We start from the raw sequence: 19141 nt of genomic DNA, 5'->3' as shown, positions 1-19141 counted from the left end.
GAGTCTGTTTTGTTTCCTTTGTATCCCTAATACTTTGTGTAGTGCCTGGGATACAGTAAGTGCTTAATAAATGCATATTGGCTTCTTGGCTCAAAGGAAAGTCTTTGAAAATGGTAATGTAGCATTGTACACTTGCCAGTTTGACTTTGATAGACTTGCATAGACATACACATTTCTGTTAGACAAACAATGTCTAGAATACCACCTTACAGGATTGTCATGAGGTCTAGACCTGTGATGTCTTTGGCTTCAGGAACTCCCAGAGTGGCAGCTACCTGGACTTGGGAAGATCAGCAACTTGCCTAGAACTTATGTTCTAGAGGTGACCCAAGGCACTGAGAGATTGGCTTTCCCATCACCACACAGGTCAGATGTGTCAGAGACAGGGCATGAACAGCCACCATCTATTCCACTGAGATGCCCCTCCAAACAATTATTTTAACAAGTTCTTGACTGTCATGGTTACCTTTTATTCTCTAAAACCTGAGGTCCATTTTAACTCTTCCCTGGGATTCTAGGTCTACTTACCAAACTAGCTTCCCATATACAATGTCAGAAAGGTGCCAGAAGCCAGAGACATGGACCCAAGTGCTAGCACCATGTCTTTTCCCCCTCACGAGCATGAATCAAACAGTGGCTGTTTCTTAGAAGAATATTTCTGAGTCATTCATAAACTGTGCTTCCATTTATGTATATTATGCCAAAAGGCCGGGAGAACTCTGTTAAGGAGTTCTCATTGATATGCGCCATCTTTGTCAATCATTATAAATATCAAAACTGCCACTTCAAGATGCAGAATCTGAGCTCACCCTATAATAGACACTGTTAGTCTTCATCTCATTGACAATCTAACACTCCAATCTCATTGTGACCATTAAGCACAGAGCTATAATTCTGAGTAATGCCTAGCTAAAGGGTGTTAAACCTGAAAGTTTGGTTGAAGGAGGCAAACAAGCTAGGTGATAGAAAAATCCATGTTGTTTATTATTTTCCCTTAAAGCATAGCTAAACTAGCTTACTTGTATGTACAATGAGTCAGAGCATAAGCTCTGGCTGTCTGAACAAAGGAATGAGAAAACTTACATATGTTATTTTAGCAGACCCAGCAAGCCTGTGTTACCTCACCTCCATGACCCCCATGTATGTTTAACCATGATACAAGGATTTCCCTTAATGGAATAGGGTTGTAAAGAATGTTGACAAAGGTCAGTTAAGATTCTTTCTTGGGGTTAGGGTCTCATCCTTTAATGGCTAACAGGGGTAAGAATGTCCTTAGGTCAGTCTGATCTGGCCTTGTTGACAGAGGTAAGGGTAAACTGAGCAAAGTTTAGAGAACAAAGAAGCCCAGGTCCTGGATCTTCTTCTAGTTACTCATTAATTCAGGCTCTGGTTCTAGTTGAAATTAAGAATGATGTAAAATAGTATAATATTTTCCACATTTCCTCCTTTTGGTCAAAGGTAAACTGGAAGTTTCACCTGAAGACCAATTAAGGTATGGAAAAACCTCTATCTTCCTCAGGGGTGAAGTTCTAAAAATCCTTATCGAGGTGGATTCAGGTTGTTCTTTTCTATCTGTGGTTGGACATCCACAGAGATGGACAGTAATTGTAAACTAATTGTAAACAAGCAGGGGAAGCAAGTTGCAAGGGGCATCAGGGTAGGGAGAATAATGGGAAAAACAGAGCAACTAAGTAAAATAAGCCAAAGACACCAAAGGTACAAGCAAACAGTCTTGGGAATGCAAGGGACTCAGAAACAGAAAGAGCAGTTCTTCGTTCAGGTTCTGGTCCGGGCTCTTGGGAGGGTTGCCTGCGTCTGATGCTGTCCCCTTCAGGCTCCTTTGAAACCGGAGAGCAAGGTGTCCTATGGGCTCAGATGTCCACTAGGGAGCAGGGGCAGTCCTCAGATGTGACAGAAGGATCAAGGAGGCCATGTCCACATGTTGGCAGCTGTAGAAGTAGTCAGACCTAACAGGAGCTCCCAGAACACATATGATTTGATAATTGAGAGAAAAACAGCACAACATAGGTCCCAGCCATGCAGGGGCTAAGTTCAAACAGTACAATAAATGGTTCAATATCCCAGCCACACAGAGCTGAGTTTAAACAATTACAATAAAGTTTTTTTCATAATTCACAAATTTGTACAATTACAATAAGTCAGGTACAAACCAAACCACTTAGATGGCTCACAATAGACTGGTATTGAGAGGACATGTCACATGTCTTACATTTACACATTAGATAACCAAGAAAACTTAAACATGAACCATACACAGTAATGCAGTCATTATTAACAATGTTGAACATCATAAACTTTAGTCATGCCATGTCTCTTTGATGGCATTTACAAAATAAACCACCAGCCATTCTTAACAAAGCTTAAAATGTTTCTAATTTAATTCCAGCAATTAATTGCACAATTTGTATACAAAGTAACTTTAAATCCCAGTTACATATTCCCAATGTCCAGCACTTTTTTTTAAATGTCTGATTGTAGTTATCTGGTCCCTAGATAGTAAAAGAGTTCTGCTTCTCTGGTTCAGATCTAGAAATTCTCAGACAATTCTTACTTAATATAACTTAGTACAGTCACTTAAATTTGGTTCTCCTTTTTTCTGAAACTTCAGAGTATTTCAGTTTATATATCATCTGCTGTTTCTATCCTCACCTAAATTTTGTACCTGGTATAAGAATCCTTCAAAATATGAAGGTCCAACCATGAATTGAACTCATCTTCCCTTCAAAATTATCAGACAGATATTTTATAAAGGAGATATAATTTCACTTGTACTACTATCTTATATAATTTTTTGTGCTAACATCCAAATTTAGGATGTTATTACCAAAACACACTTATTAGCTTGAACTTCCAGGATTGATAAATGTTGGAGCCAATCATACCCATCTGTATATAATTCTTAGGGGAATCAATCTGATCTTGTTATTTTCCTCAAAAATTTGCTATCCTATTTAATTAGACATTCTATCACATTACATCTTTGCCTTATTTCTTTGTCTAATCATTACATCTTTGCCTTATTACTTTGTCTAATCATTTCCTCCTTTTGGAGGATGCTATCTCTGTATTATTTTAATTTTTATTTGGCCATGAACATAAGTTAAAATTGTAAGCTATTCATTCCTGCATCCCATTATAATAACTCAGAGGTATTTCAATATTCATCTATTACCTAACAGATTTAGCATTGTGCTTACAAAACCTCTTGATAATATAAATTTGCTATGAAAGAAAAGAGGGACAATGTCATATATCTTAATGGAAGGAAAGAACTTTCTTAGCTCTGTTTGATTCCAGGCATGAGTCATATCTGATAGCCAATCATATAGCCATTAGATGCTGAAAGCAGGGCTTAGGAGTAATCAGGTAGAGATTTTTCCTTTTCAGAAAGGAAATAGCAGAATTGGGAAATAGAGTCAGGAAGATCCTACCTAGGGCATGTCCAAGGTTGTCTTCAAAACTTTTTCCCAGGCACAGACATCCACCTTTAAAGTTCTCAGTCTGTATTGGCTTCTACTACTGGCTTCATGTGACCTATCCCCGTAATCAGAGCTTAAAACAATATTAAATTGTAGTCCCATAAAATCTTAAATAGCAAATAAATATCCTTCAGATATGACTGTCCCAAATTTCATTGAGCTAATAATTATCAAATCAAGCTACATAACTTTTCTGTCTTCTAAAATACTTTCTCATACTCTTTCTCAACTTACTTAAACCATCTGAAACTAGTATTCTCTCAGGACAGGAGAGGCTTAGCTAACTCCCATTTGTCCCCAAACCTTCTTATCTGCCTTTCATATTTCCAATCAAACCTTTATTTACCTTTCCAATCTCTCAAATCCATTATTCAGTCTTCCTTTATGCTTCAACCATAAGACAAGACAACTCATAAGTTAATACTTTTTACTGACATAACTGTGTATGCTGGAATCCATTCCAGCTTAAACAAAGCAAAGAGGTTAATGACAAACCTCACAGGTTGATGGATTTATGTCCCTTGTTTACTCATTCTGGAGGAAAAGGACACTTTAGGAATCAAATCTTATACACACTGATAAGCTCTAACTCTTGCTTAAAATCACAAAACCATTTTTCAAAACATTTCTAGAATTATTTCCCTTCCTTAAAAACAGTTTAAAATTTATCCTGATGTTAAAAGGAATACTCACTAAACTTTTCTGAAGACAATTATTTAGAAGGTTTTGAAATGATAAACATCTCTTTCTTTCTCCTTAAAGGAAATTAACCCTTAAACACTGGAATTCATTAACTAAGTTGGTGCCAAATGTCCTCGTTCTCAAATATTGCACAGAGTTCCTAGATATTACAAAGTTCCTTAGTCAAAAAGGTGTTGTAATGGGGAGGACACCTAGTTTCTATAATTACCCAATTAATTAGCCTTATCACAATAACACAGTTTACCAGGACTTTAAAAACTTATTTCATAGGAATTCCTCTACACAGAAACTTTATACAAGATTGATAAGAATTCATGACTAGATGGTTTCAAAAGTCTTTGTTTCAGTCAACAACCTCAATTTCTTAATTAGGCATAGTTCTTAATCTAATAACATCTGGATTATAAGAGGAATTATTTTTCTAACAGCATAGGCAATGCAATGTTAACCAAGTTGCATAATATAACAAATTTAGAAATATAAGTACATCACAAGCAGTTATCATGTATTTAAAACTTGAAACAGACTATAATGTAGTTGGATGAGCAAATCAAATCTGGATTCATAATCACTAATGGTAACATTGTAATTTCTAAGGCCCAATACTCTTAGCATTGTAAAGAAAAGATTATTATTTATAAAATCACATTGTTTTCTTCAATATTGCTGATATATCTGTTTGCCAAATTACACAATTTAGAAATGTAACAATGCTGTAAACATAATTATGCATTTTAAAAACTTGGAACAACCCATTTATCAATTTAGGCGAACACATTTCTAAATCTCCTTGCACAGAGAATCTTTCATCTCATCATTTGAAACTATAACTTTAAATCACCAGATATATTCTCATAATAGAAAACTTTTTCACATATAAAGTCTGTTCTTATGGTTAAATATCAGTATTATTAATTATTTACTTGTTATAACCACATATAACAGTTCCAAATCATCAAATTTTATCATATCCCTTCAAAGACCCAATTCACATATATCAAAATCAGATTAAAATTGCTATAATATCATTTCTTACCACACAATGGTCTTCTCAAATTTCACAATCTAAGAGAATTTTAGAAATACAATGCAATTTTAGAAATGCAGAAACAATAATTTTCAGATGATATCAATTGCATTTCCAGATTACCACATATAGAAATTATTCAGCTTATTACTTTTGGTATTTAAAAACCACTTCAAAAGTTAACAATTATGTTAAATCAGAGAAAGATAATAATAATGTTGTGTCTAACATATACCAGAAGTTATGTTAAGCATTTTACAATCATTATCATTTTGATCCCATAACAACCATCATTATTATTTTCCCTTTACAAATCAGGAAACAGGTCAAACAGAGATTAAAATACAGTTTTGCAATTGGAACAAAGAAGTGTGAAGTTACCTAGAGCAGAAGCTGGTATGCCAGTGGGGACAACTCTGGGAGGCAGAGTTTAAAAAAGCCAACCAAAGTTCAAATCCATCTACCTTGCCCTTCCTGAACAACTGCAGAAGTTACTGAGCCCAGAGCAGGTTTTGCAGCCGCTGGGGATGGAGTGGGCAGAGTGCATAAGACCTGGGTGACATTTCCAAGCTTTTTCAAAAAGGTTGGGCTACAAAGGTACCCAGGGGACACAGGATTGTTATGATACTGTCAGTCTGTGAATTTCTGTCCTTCTCCTCCTTTTGCCAGGTGGGGAAGGGTGATTTAAGTTTTCCCTACAGTTCTCCTGCATTCTCTTCTCCTAATTTGATCTGGGATGAGAGGAGTTTGTTTTAGCTGCTCTAACTTTTACTGCAGCCCTGCCTCAGTCAGAGACAGGACAACAATGGTGAAATATCTCAATGATCATAACTCAAGTAAACTTTACCTTTTGCTCACTTTTTTTTTTTTTGCTTTTTGGCAGGGCATTCGGGGTTAAGTGACTTGCCCAAGGTCACACAGCTAGTACATGTGTCAAGTGTCTGAGGCCGGATTTGAACTCAGGTCCTCCTGACTCCAGGGCTGGCGCTCTACTCACTGCGCCACCTAGCTGCCCCTTTTGCTCACTTCTTAAAAACCCTTTTTGCACTTAAATCTAAGGGAAAAGATTCCCTCTTAACTGTGGGCAGGGAGTGGGGAATGATAAGTGATCAGCATTGGGAGGAGGTGTTTCAGCAAGAGTGAGCTCCTGGAGTGATTTTACAGTTTCAGGAGTTCCCTCTCCCAAAATCCAACCAATCAATTTCCAAACTTTTTAATGATTAAATCCCAGAATCTGCTAAAAAGTTTTAGCCCTATTTTTTCTGCAAGTCCAAATTGGCCAGACCAGACATTACCAAAAAAAAGAGTCTCTGCCTCCCTAACTGCAGCCTTAGAATTCTCTGGCTACCTGTGTTTCAGATTTTACACGGTATAGACACAGAGCACATGCTCTTGCACAGACAATTAACAGACAATTAACAAAACAAATACAGGCTGAGCTCAGAGTTTAAACAACAGAGAATTAGAAGCTTTCGTGAGTTGGCTATTAGCACCCCTATGGTCTTTGGGGAAGCCTTGGCGTTCCTGATTTTTCTGACTCTCCATATCTTATCCCTTAGGAAGGGGGAAAGGGGAGATGGAGGAGGATGAGGGCAGGTAAGGGAAGGCTAGGAGTAAGGATAAAATGCATTTATCCTCTCCATAATCAGAGCCTTTACGGGAAGGAAGCAGGAATAAGGCAGAAGGCAAAAACAGAGCCCTTAAAGGAAGGGGAGAAAGGGGGAGGGAAGGAAGAGAGAAGGCAATGGTAGCAGAACAGAGTTACCTCCCTCCAGATCAGAGCCTTTACTGGGAGGCAGAGGGGGAGGGGGTAACAGCAAAGTGCAGTTTTTCTCCCCCGGATCCGGGCCTCCAAGGGAAGGAAGGGAGGGAGGGGGTGAGGAATAGGGTGGAGGGAATGGAGGAATGGTTGGACTTCTAATTCTAGTTTTTGACTGATACGTAGCTAATTTTCTAGATCAGTGTTTCCAGGGGATCTTTGTGCTTTTGACTGCAGATCTGTGTTTTACCACAGATTTGATCCCTGCCCCCAGAGCTAGCTTAAAGGGAATTTTCAGACTTCAACCAATTTTGTGGGAGTCCTTTTTGGAAGCTGGGAAGAGAGACAACTTACTCCCACCTTGTCAAGTCCAAAATTCCAGGAAAAATTAATCCTGTGGCACCCAAAGCATTGGCAAGGTTGGGCTGCTTTGTCCCATTTCCATCATCTCCATCCGAAGTTCATGGCACCATAACTGTTAAACCTGAAAGTTTGGTTGAAGGAGGCAAACAAGCTAGGTGATAGAAAAATCCATGTTGTTTATTATTTTCCCTTAAAGCATAGCTAAGCTAGTTTACTTGTGCGTACAAGGAGTTAGAGCATAAGCTCTGGCTGTCTGAACAAAGGAATGAGAAAACTTATATACGTTATTTTAGCAGACCCAGCAAGCCTGTGTTACCTCACCTCCATGACCCCCATGTATGTTTAACCATGATACAAGAATTTCCCTTAATGGAATAGGGTTGTAAAGAATGTTGACAAAGGTCAGTTAATATTAAGCGAGGTAGTCTTTCTTGGGGTTAGGGTCTCATCCTTTAATGGCTAACAGGGGTAAGAATGTCCTTAGGTCAGTCTGATCTGGCCTTGTTGACAGAGGCAAGGGTAAACTGAGCAAAGTTTAGAGAACAAAGAAGCCCAGGTCCTGGATCTTCTTCCAGTTACTCATTAATTCAGGCTCTGGGTCTGGTTGAAATTAAAAATGATATAAAATGGTATAAAATGTTCCACAAGGGCTAAGGAGGAAGAGAGGAAGGAAGGAAGGAAGGAATGGAGGAAGGGATAAACAGAGAAAACCACTCCAGAGACACTCATAGTTGAACTCATGGTTGACGAGTTGACATTTTCCCACTTGTGATTCATGGGGGCAGGTAACCAGACCTCTGGAGATGATGACTACCATTTTCAGTAGTATGACTACCTTATTCCCTCACCTTCTGTGCCTTCTGTAACCAGTCTCCTAAAATGACAATTTCTCACTTTGATGTAGAAAAGCAAAGCATGATTCAGGACTTGAAAAGGCTAGAAGGTTTTAGTGCCATTACATTTGCTTGGCAACAGCTCATCCACACCGGGAGTGTTTGTCACTCACCCATTAATAAAGGTGCCTAAATTCATTTCAGAGATTGAGTGTATTTATGAAAGACTGGGAATCAAGCAGCAAAGTATGTTGTTTCATTGGAAAATGGCACCCATTCGTCAAAAGTCCCCCTCGTCCTGTGTTTCATTTAAATAAAGACTGTGGGCCGTTTGCCCAGACCTTGGATACAGGGTTATTATAGAACCAGAGACCTTCAGAGTTGGAAGGGTCCTCAGGGGCTCTCTTGTTCAACTTACACCTGAAAAAACAGCCCAGTTCTCTGGGAGATGATTCCAATTGTTAGGAAGCTGCATCGTTGTTTTCTCCTAACATCCAGCCTAAAATGGCTTCTTTTTCAAATTGCCCCCATGGCTTCTGCCCCTGGGGCCAACCAAGCAAACCTAAACCCCTTTCAACACAACTGCCCTTCAGATATGTACAGGGCCTCCCATCCCCTCCCCCATCTGATCCTCTTGTGAGTCAGGGAGAAACCTTAATAAAAGCCTCTTCCTACAGAGTGTGGATGAAAAGAATGACAACAAGGTAGGAGGCTTTCCTCAGGCCTGCTTTGAAGCTAGGGAAAATGCCGATCTAACACTGCTCCTTAACGTCATGGATCCGGGCAGGGACATCACAGCTTCATGCAGAAGAGATTCCATGGTGGTGGGAGAATAAGTATAGAGAGGGGTGAAGGTGGGGAGGCAATGTCGATGGCAGCTGTTAACACTGTTCCTAACATCACCTTTATAAAGCGGGAAAGAAACCCTTGGTTTGTTTTCTTTTTTAAAATTTAATTTTATTTCTTCCAATTAACAAAGATATATTTTTCTCTCCTTCCCACTCTGCAAAGGAAGGAAGGAAGGAAGGAAGGAAGGAAGGAAGGAAGGAAGGAAGGAAGGAAGGAAGGAAGAAACAAAGAAACAAAGAAAAAGATTCTTCCCTTGACCATGTCCAAAAAATATAGGTTGTCCCAAAAGTCTCAGGGTGGTTTTAAGCTATGAAAGCTCAAAACGTGGCTTACAAAGGCACTCAGACTTTTGGGACCACCTATACGTGTGTCCTACCCCAGGAGCCTATCTCCTCTCTCTAAGGAGGGAGGCAGGCAGCAGACTTCATCATCCCAACCCCTGGAATCACAGTTGTTCATTCTTGTATGCATCCAAGATCCTAAGTCTTTCAAATGTATTTGTTTCTCCTATATTATTGCCATCACATAGATTGCTCCTCAGTTCTTGTTACTTCCCTCTGTGTTGGCTCACCCAGCTCTCTTGGGTTTTGTCCCTTTGGTCATGCTTTGGGCACAGCTGTGCCCCATTACATCCATCTACAATGGTTGCTCAGCTAGTCCCCAAACAGTGAGGACTCTCTGTTTCCTAGTTTGCTTTCAACACTTCATGATATCATCCAAAAGATGTTATTGACCATGCTTGAATTAGGCACATTGCTTGGAAAAGCCTCCAAAGAGTCATTCAGGACTCCTTGCCCCAAGGAGGCCGGAGGACCTGAGTTCTGATCCTGGCTCTGACATTGACTAGCTGTGCAAATACGGCAAGTCCCTTGACTCTGAACCTGAGATGATCGATCCTGCAGTTAATGTCATAATCTTGCCAGGTTGTTAGGAGGTTCCAGTGAACGTGTTACAAGCCTCAAAGCCCTTTATAAATGTCAGGTGTCATTACCATTGTCACTGTTACTATTCTTAGCAATTTTCTCATCTTTTTCCATGGAGTCCAGACAAAAAAGCCAGGCCAGGACCAAGTTCTTCTCCTGATACTTCCTCTCTATTGAATGTTCTGCACCCTTTGGCAAGGTGGCTAGAGCCCCTGTCTTGAGTCATTTCTCAGCAGCCTTAGGAGCTCCCACATCTTCCATAGGCTCACAGAGGGCTTCTCAGGCAGGGCAGGCCAGCTCTAGCCCCATCTGAGCCATGGAGAGGACCCCTGGATTGTAGAAGCTTTTCATTCCTCAGAGTTGCTCCCACAGGTCTGAAGCATTGTGTCATCTCCACTAGGCAGCATCCCCCCTGGTCTGGCAGTCCCTGCCAGGTTTGGCCCTGCTGAGCAAGGGTTCTAGGTTTCAAAGTCCTCAGCCAAGCTACACCTCTTCCTGGGCTCTGTCATCTTTCTATTCACATAGCCCAGAGGCCTGACCTTCGAGCCCTTTAAAAAGCCGGGTCCATCATGTACCCAGTATCAGACTAGGGGGAAAGACACTTTTCTCACGAGGAAAGGGACTATCTCTTGGTTCCCAGAGCTTTGGCTCTCTCTTTCACTCCTCTCCTGTCTTCACCATGACCCATGATATCTCCAGCCTTGTAGAAGATCCCTCTGCCCCTACAGTCTCTTCCTCTCAGAACTTAAATGAGTCATTAAATGAGTCTTTACATCCTCTCCTTCCCACTCACAAGGAACAAGATCTCTGCCCTAAGCCTCTATGTGACTTGGAACAGAAAAATCCTTATAATTTCTGCTTCATTCTCATAAGGTGACCCTGAATCCCTAAACTTCTTGGAGGAATAGGAGGGATTCTGGCAAAAAAAAAAACCAAAACCAAAAAACTAAGTATTCTCTGAGTCTTGGGTGCCTGCTTAGCATGGAGGCTGGGTCTCTTCACCAGATGCGGCTGTGATGTTGGCTGTGATAGCGACACCGGCTGATATTGGTGAGCATTAAACCACAGGGAGGTGTCTGGGAGACCACCGAGCCTTCTCATTATTGACATTCTATCATAACAAATAAATCTCATTTTGAAGCTATTTTCCAACCATCTGTCCATGCCCCCATTCCTGAGCATCAAGGGGTGAGGTATTTCAGGGTCAAGCTATCAGAGGGTCTTTCTGTGTGCATGTTAAAGACAAAGACAATACATTTTTTCTCATGCTTATGATTCTTTTTTTTTTAATTTGTAAATTATTGCATTTTTCAGGGAGATGACAAGATAAATGTTTTTGGGGAGGACACAATGGAAGGTGAGTTTCATTCAATGATAAAATATATTCATATGTTCATTCATTTGACAAGCAATCCTTAAGCACCAACTGTATGCAAGGCACTGTGCTGGGTGCCAGGTGGGGATACAAAGTTAAAAGAGAAGCTCTCCCACACATAGACAGATAAGAGGAGATAAGAGTGATTCTTGTTCAGGTGTGGCTTTACCTGGATGGCCACTGAGGTTCCTTCTAACATTCAACTCTGGGATTCCCCAGTAAGCCAACCCAACTAAGACCTAGAGGCATGGAGCCCTGGCCAGGCAAGTTTTCATGTGGGAGAACAGCCTACACATGGGACACATCCCAGGGGAAAGAAAGGGTGGGCATGGTGCAGCCAGGACAGTGTGGGAAGGCCAGAAGACAAGCTTGGCCCCTTCAAAATGGCCCCGGAAGACTTCCCTATGTCGGCCCCTTGACCCTCAGCAAGACTAAAGAGGACCCTGCCTTCTTGGTAGGAGCAAAAGCAAACCACCAAACAGGTTTAGGTTTCTATATACCTTAGATCAGGGTCGTCCAACCTTAGGTTATCTTAGGGCTGAATTAAAATAAAACAATTATTCGAGGGCCGCACCCAGAATAAAAAATACAGTACGCTAATAGAAAGTGGTGGAATCAATGCAACAGGCAAAGGCGCGAACATGAAAGCAAACACAAAACAACAAAGCGATGACACAACAGTATAAAGGTGGGTGCAGACTGACTAGTCTGCCTCATACAGACAGAACGCATCCCACAGATCAATTGGAAATTCCGTGCCATACGTTCTGTCCATGATACTGCTTAAAAACACCAAAGAAAATTAACATCAATGAGATTGTTTACTAGTGGTGGAATTAAAAAAATCTAATGCTCATGCCATGCAAATTATTACTCTATTTTTTCATTGCAAAAATTAAAACCCACAGGCAGGCTGCATAAAATCGCACTGCGGCCGCATGTGGCCCATGGGCCATATTTTGGACAGCCCTGCCTTAGAAGCCAAAAAGCATGATTCAATGAGCCATTCCAGCCAAATCACTTCTAAATCACTTTCATTTGACAGATTTTGCAGAAGACTTGAAGAAGTCTAAGATTATTTTTGTGATTGGTGAGTACCATCCTTCCAGGTTCTAAAGCCTGGGCCTAAAATAATGCCACAAGCAGATTGGGGTTGGGGTTTGGTTTTTAATTATTATGGTGTTAAAACTTATTTCTAAAATCTCAATCGTTTTGTGCTAGAAAAAGTCCCCCAAGTTTGGCAATTATAACCTCTGGGTTTCAGTTGTTCAGTCATGTTTTCAGTCATATCTGTCTCTTCGTGACCACATTTGGGATTTGGGATACTTCTCCGGCTCATTTTTACAGATGAGGAAACTGAGGTAAATGGGACTAAGTGACTTGCCCAGGGTCCCACAGCTAGTAGGTGTCTTAGAGGAGCCTTCCTGACTCCATGCCTGGCGCTCTATCAGCTGCATCCAATCATCATTTACCAGGTCACAGGACTTTTGAGGTCAATGGGACTAAGTGACTTACCCAGGGTCCCACAGCTAGTAGGGGTCTTAGATGAGCCTTCCTGACTCCATGCCTGGCGCTCTATCAGCTGCATCCAATCATCATTTACCAGGTCACAGATTTTGAGCTACCAAGGCCCTCAGAGGCCATCCACTTCACCCCTCATGGTCCAATTGGGGAAACTGAGTCCTTGAGTGTGTCTATGACTAGCCCAAGGCCACCCAGGTGGGTGTGACTTGGGTCCAGCTGCCCTCCAATACAGAAGGATTTTTGAGGTCCCAGGAATCTCAAGTTCATCATTCCATGAGTGTGCACATTGTATTTCTCTACAAGTGTGGAGGATGACCATTTTAGATGGCCTCCAAACCTTGCCTTCTCCAACGTCAATGCAGCAGATCTTCTGCATCTTCATAGAATAGGCAAGGACTTAACTGTGTTACAGAACCTATCCCCACAATAGACTCAGCAGGCAGGTGGTGCCGTGAGTAGAGCATAGGACTGGGAGTCAGGGAGATGTGAGTTCAAATGTGGCCCCTGGGCAGGTTAAGTGCTACTTGCCTCAGTTTCTTCATCTGTACAGCACCTCCCTTCCAGGGTTGTTGTGAGATCAAATGAGATTGTATTTGTAAAAGCGCTTGGCCCCTAGGAGTAGAACCGGCAGCCATGAGGGGCTGGTATAACCAGGAAAAATTGGTATTGATGTCAGGAAAACCTTCTGAACAACTGGAGATGTCTGTACCGGGGACAGCCTGCCTGAGGCTAGCACTGGGGGTGTCAGCTGGCCAGGCGTTTGGGAGCAGGATGCTTCTTTTGCCTGGACTGGACTTTGCTCCATCCCAACTCTCAGAGCATCAAGCAAGACTCAGGAAAGCCAAAGGTGCCCCTGGGCATGGATGGTGATAAGTGGGGAAGGACAGTAGGGAGTGGAATGGGGAGGGCTCAGAACGCTGGACTGGGCCTTTATTTGAGCCCTTGCAGGCCTAGAAGGCTTTGAGCCCCAGATGCCAGAGGATGAGAATGCCAAGGTCAAAAAGTCTAGGGCAACTTGCAGTTCACAGTGGACAAACAGCCACACAATAGGAACAGCAAATCTCAGAAGGATGTTGATAATTAGTCAGAAGTGATAACCTCACTAATTATCAAAGAGATGCAAACTAAAGTGACTTTAAAGTCACCCTCATCAAAAATTATAGGAGCAAAACTCTTCAAGAGCAAGCTTATGAGGAGGTTGGCACACTCATTCATTGTCAGTGGAATTGCAAACCCATACAACCTTTCTGTAGAGCATTGAGAAGTTCCCAGTAAAAAAATTATAAAAATAATCACGCCCTGGGAAAAATTATAAAATTTCAGTAAAAATCACAAAGACAATCACACCCTTCGGCCTCTCTCTAGTTTCACTGTTAGGACAACCCCCTGCAAGTGTGTATTTGGTCTTTCCCAAAGGACCAAGAAGCAATGAAGGAGTTATTTTTTAACGCCACCTACCGAAAGACATTTAGCACACCATTACATTGTAACCGAAAAAAAAAAAGCCAACCTTCTACAGTGGCTTAAACAATTACAATAACTGGGAATGATTAAGTACTTTGTGGTACTCTAGCAATCTGCTATTGTGTTACTCTCTACAAGGATGACTGATACAAAAAAATCTGGAAAGAGCTCGATTGAAGAGTGAAAAGTGAAAGGAGTCGACAAGACTGTCAGACCCTGGGCCACAAACTCGGCTTTTTCAAAAATATTTTGATACGATTGACGTCCTCTGTAACCCTAGGTACTCATTCTATGCCTTTAAAAACGTTTTTCTAAGAAGGGCCTGTAGGCTCCACTGCGGCCCCATGGGACAGGAAAAGTGACTGTGAATGACCAGGAAAGAGTCCTGAAGGGGCCCCAGTGGGAATGACGAATTTCAATGCAAATAGCTACTAAGAAAGTTCAGCTAGGTGGCTCAGTGGGCAGAGCACTGGGCTTTTAGTCTGGAAGATCTGAGTTCAAACTCAACCTCAGACACTTAGGAGTTGTGTGACCTTGGCGAGTCACAACCACCCCCTGCCTCAGTTTCCTCTGCTGTAAATGAGGATAATCATAGTGCCTGCCTCCCAGGGGTGTTGTGACGATTAAATGAGGTGATATTGGTAAAGCGTGGGGAGTGCCTGGCACTGTGGAAATACTAGTCTTTTTCATTCTTACTGTTACCATCAGTCTAGGAGACAACTTTAAGAAGGCTAATTTGGAAGCTGGATCGTAGGGGCAGAGACTTGCCTGAGCCTCTACGGCCCCAATCAAGACTGCACTACTGATACCCAGCACAGCAGCAGATTTAGAGAAGGTCTGACAGAGGGCCTGGGGCCTGGGGCCTGGAAAGATCTGGGCTCCTTCCTCCTGCTGTTAAGACTCTAAGATTCCAGCTCATAAGCAGGAAGGGGCGAAGGCATTCAACCTGGAGAGGTGGGAGGGAGGAAGGGCATGTTCCCAGGACAAGGAGGTGGGACAGGCCAAGGGGGGTGATTCCAGATGATGGAAGGCCTTGACAGGCAAAGGAGTTTGAGGAGGGGAGGGGATGGGAGGGGAATGCTAAGCTGGACAAAAGCTCCAGGAGAAACCAAGTTGGGCAGGGGGGAATGAAAGTCCCTGTTTTCTAACCCCCCCCCAAAAAAAGGATAGTTCTTCACTAACAAGAGAGAGGAAGAAGCCTGAAGAGGCTGTAGGGATCTGTCCCCTGCCCAGGTCCCACGAAGCCTGGGTTGGCACTGGCACACGTGTTTTGGTGACAAGGCTCCTTTCACTCCAAGATGGCCAAGACATTCACAACTTCACACAAAGACATAAGCCCAGTGAGCCTGAAACCCGGAAGCTGGCACTCTCTCACTCAGGGAGCACATGAAATGTGCCTGTGGAAACAGGATTCAGAGCTAAATTAAAGGTGCATTGACTAGAGCAGGACTTGGAGCCGGAGGAACTGGGTTCAAATCTGTCCTCACTGCTTGTGACCTAGGACAGTGAATCATCAGTTAAGTTCTTGAGACTTCTGGTTCCCTTACACAATGAGTGGGGAAAGTCCCTTCTGCTCCAAATCTTTAAAGTTTATACCAATGGCCCTCATAGTGGCGTGACCCCAAGGTCACCTCCCCACCTTGTGGGTGAGCCAATAGTAGCACTTCTATTCCACACATCCATGATGAACTGATCGATCAATAAGCGTTAGTTGTACACCTGCTATATATGCAATAAACACTTATTGTGCACCAGGCACTGTGCTAGGCTCTGAGAAAACAGTGTGAAGCAGTTCCTACTCCCAATCCTCCCTCAAGCTGCCCCTCCTCTCTGCTGTCTGCTGGACCCTGAGGCAGAGGAAGCCACCCAGGGTCCTCAAGAGGCAGAGGATGCACAAAGCCCAGCTTTGCCACTAACTCCCTGCATCACCCTGGCCAAGTCACATCTCCTCAAGGAAGCCTGTTCCACTCCTGACAGCTGCTCTGGACAGCATTCATCATTAGGAAGCTCTTGGTGCCTTCCTGGTTCTGGCCTCTGGGGTCAAACAGGCTGAGCCTCATCTCTCATCTCTCTCAGCACTTAGTAGGCATTTAACAAATGTTCACTGAGTGATTGATTGCATCCCCTGGTGCCTTCTTCTGGATGCACTACTGCCTGTGTGTGTCCCTTCTTTTCTTAGCCTCAACGACATGGCCACAGACACGCTTCCCAACCCTAAAGTCTGGTGATTCTGAGGTCATGCTGTATGATGAAATATTGAAGGAGCTGAGGGACGAGGTGGGAGAAGTTTAGCCTGGAGAGAAGATTTAGGTGGGAGCATGCAAGGAAGGAAGGAAGCAAGGTCTTGAGAAGTGCCTACTGTGTACCAGGCACTGTGCTAAGTGCTTTCCAATTATTATCTCATTTGAGCCTCACAACAGCCAGGGGTGCTATTATGACCCCCATTTTATGATTAGGGAAACTAAGGCAGAGAGAAGCCAAGTGGCCTGTGCAGGGACACACAGTGAGGAAGTGTCTGAGGCTGGATTTGAACTCAGGTCTTCTAGACCCCAGGCTCTCTCCACTGTGCCACCCCCTCTGCTGCCCCCAGGGTGCTTGAAGACAGGTACCAAAGAAGGAAGAATGCAGTGATGGGTAGAAGGAGATTAAACTTCCAAGCATTAGAGCTGAGGAAGGGAAACCTGTGCTATGGTGCCCTCTAGTGGCCACCACAGGTCCTGGGAGCCCGCTTGATGGAATCAGACCCAGACTTTCACGTCTAACAGAAACAGTAACCCTGGAGGACCGCCACCCCTCAGTGGAGAGTCCAAGTGAACGCTGGCCAGCGAGTAGGAGGGGTCCTATCTGAGCCTTCTCAGAATCAGTAATGGGGCTCTAGGGGTGATCCGGGAGGTTCAGAGGGGTTCTAGGGGTGATGGAGGTGGCGGGGGGGGGGGTGGTCAGAGATTGTTCTCCACCGTCCCAAGGTGATCAATTTAGCATCATAGAACTGACACAAGAGGTCGTTTCACTCCAACCCACTCATTTTAAAGATGGGAAAACTGATACCCCGAGAGGGTGGTCTCTGGAGGCTAGTGAACCTAACACTAACTCTTCCCATTTTATGGTGATTCCCAGAACTCTGACTTTCAACGGACCCTCCCATAGGTTGAAATCTATCCAGCTTGCATTTCTCGGTGGCACAATGGATAGAGTTCTGGGCCTAGAGTCAGAAAGGCCCAAGTTCAAATCCTGCCTTAGACACCTCCTAGCTGAGTAATCTTGGGCAAATCCCCAGCCTCTCTCAGCCTCAGTTTCCTTACCTGCCAAATGGGGATAATCATAGCACCTATCTCCCAGGATCACTGGTGAGGGGAGGGGGATTGGAAGCGAGGTTAAAAAGTGAATAATTTAAAAAAAAAATTTTAAGTGAATAATTGAAAAAATGATAGCACCAACTGGGATGGGATATGTGATTCTTGCCATGCATCCATGTAAGGAACTCCCAGTAATGAAGTCCCCTCCACTGATACAAGCTGGCAACTGTGCCACAAGGCCTTACCTGGGGCATGAGAAATCAAGTGACCTGCCTGGGGTCAGTCAGCTTGTGTCAGAAGCTGGACTTGAACTCAGATCTAATGACTCTCAAGTCAGCTCTCTACTACAGCTAGAGGGTACCACAGTGCACAAAATGCTGGGCCTGGAGTTGGGAAGATCTGAATTCAAATTTGACCTCATACTGACTGTGTGACCTTGAGCAGGTCACTTCACCTATGGTTCCTTATCTGTAAAAAGAGAGCTCCTGGGATGGCAAGAGGACTTTGAAAGAGGTGCTAGTGTGGACTGCAGAGGAGCCCCAGAGGTGTGGCCCTCGAGATGTCCCCTGACTTGTAGCACTTGCAACCCCCAAAGGAAGCAGTGAGAGAGGTACCAGCTCAGAATTCCATTTGGCTTTCTTGGCATCCCGAGGAAAGGCTATTCCCTTTTTGTGTGTTGTCGAGAGCCTTCCACAGTCTTTCGGTGAGTCCAGCCTCAGCTTTGTCTGTGAATTCACTGAGGGCTTTGCGCCTTAAGCTCGAGACCCACCGGAAGTCCGGGTGACTTCCCTATGTCATGTTCTCCAGTTAGTTCCAGCTGCTCATCCCATCCTGATAACCGTACCCTCTGCTCGGCTCCAGTGCTGCTCCAAGTGACAGGGTGGGGGAGAAGGCTTTCAAGACCACTCAGCCACCATCACTTTCCTCGAAGCCAGGGAGACAATGGTGCAGTGTCTGCACATGAAAATGCTTCTTCCCCAAGCTCATGCAGTCTCTTTGCTACAAGAAGAGAGTGGGATGTTGTCAGTTCAATGCCAGGAAAAGAACTGGATGTTTATGGAAATTACTTAAGACTCCAACCAAGGCTTCCCACTCTTCTGGACAAATGCTGGCTTCCTGCCCCGCAGGTGCAGGCCTTTCAGCTAACGATCTCCAATGGTCAGTGCAGCTCCGTAACACCCAGACGGCCAGTGCTCTGGAGATGAAGGTACCTGATTGTCTAGATTGAGATGCAGTAAATGCCTATTTAGAGGAGGCTGAAGCTACAGGAGGCACTGTGGCCCAGTCCTCAAGAGAAAAATCAGGGATCAAGGTAGTTCTGCTTGTTAATCAGACATGAAACCCTCCATCCAGTATCAGTGTGCCCACCATCCCACAGGAATGATTGCTAGGGAAGGCCAGCAGGTGACCTCCTCAGGGAGCCAGGCAGCTCGCTCTACCCTAGATCTTCCACGCCAAAAGACTCCAGAGCAGGGCATTTCCTGCATCCCCCTCAATGTTTAATGCAGTGCTCTATAACAAAGAGG

At 43.4% G+C, this 19141-nt stretch overlaps 1 protein-coding gene across 2 annotated transcripts in view; it reads left to right on the top strand.

The window, feature by feature from the left end:
- The window catches only part of AK5 (adenylate kinase 5), a 229105-nt gene that overhangs the window by 191977 nt on the left and 17987 nt on the right, over nt 1-19141 (top strand). For both annotated transcript variants that reach the window (XM_036754654.1, XM_036754653.1), the window contains exons 9-10: nt 11271-11313; nt 12377-12421. In XM_036754654.1, coding sequence (XP_036610549.1) covers nt 11271-11313; nt 12377-12421 — 88 coding nt within the window. The remainder of the gene's footprint in view (nt 1-11270; nt 11314-12376; nt 12422-19141) is intronic.

This window comes from Trichosurus vulpecula, chromosome 4 (assembly GCF_011100635.1).
Source record: "Trichosurus vulpecula isolate mTriVul1 chromosome 4, mTriVul1.pri, whole genome shotgun sequence".
In the NCBI taxonomy this organism is placed as follows: domain Eukaryota; kingdom Metazoa; phylum Chordata; class Mammalia; order Diprotodontia; family Phalangeridae; genus Trichosurus; species Trichosurus vulpecula.
Note: the sequence above shows the minus strand (reverse complement) of the source record. Positions and strands in the feature narration are given on the sequence as shown.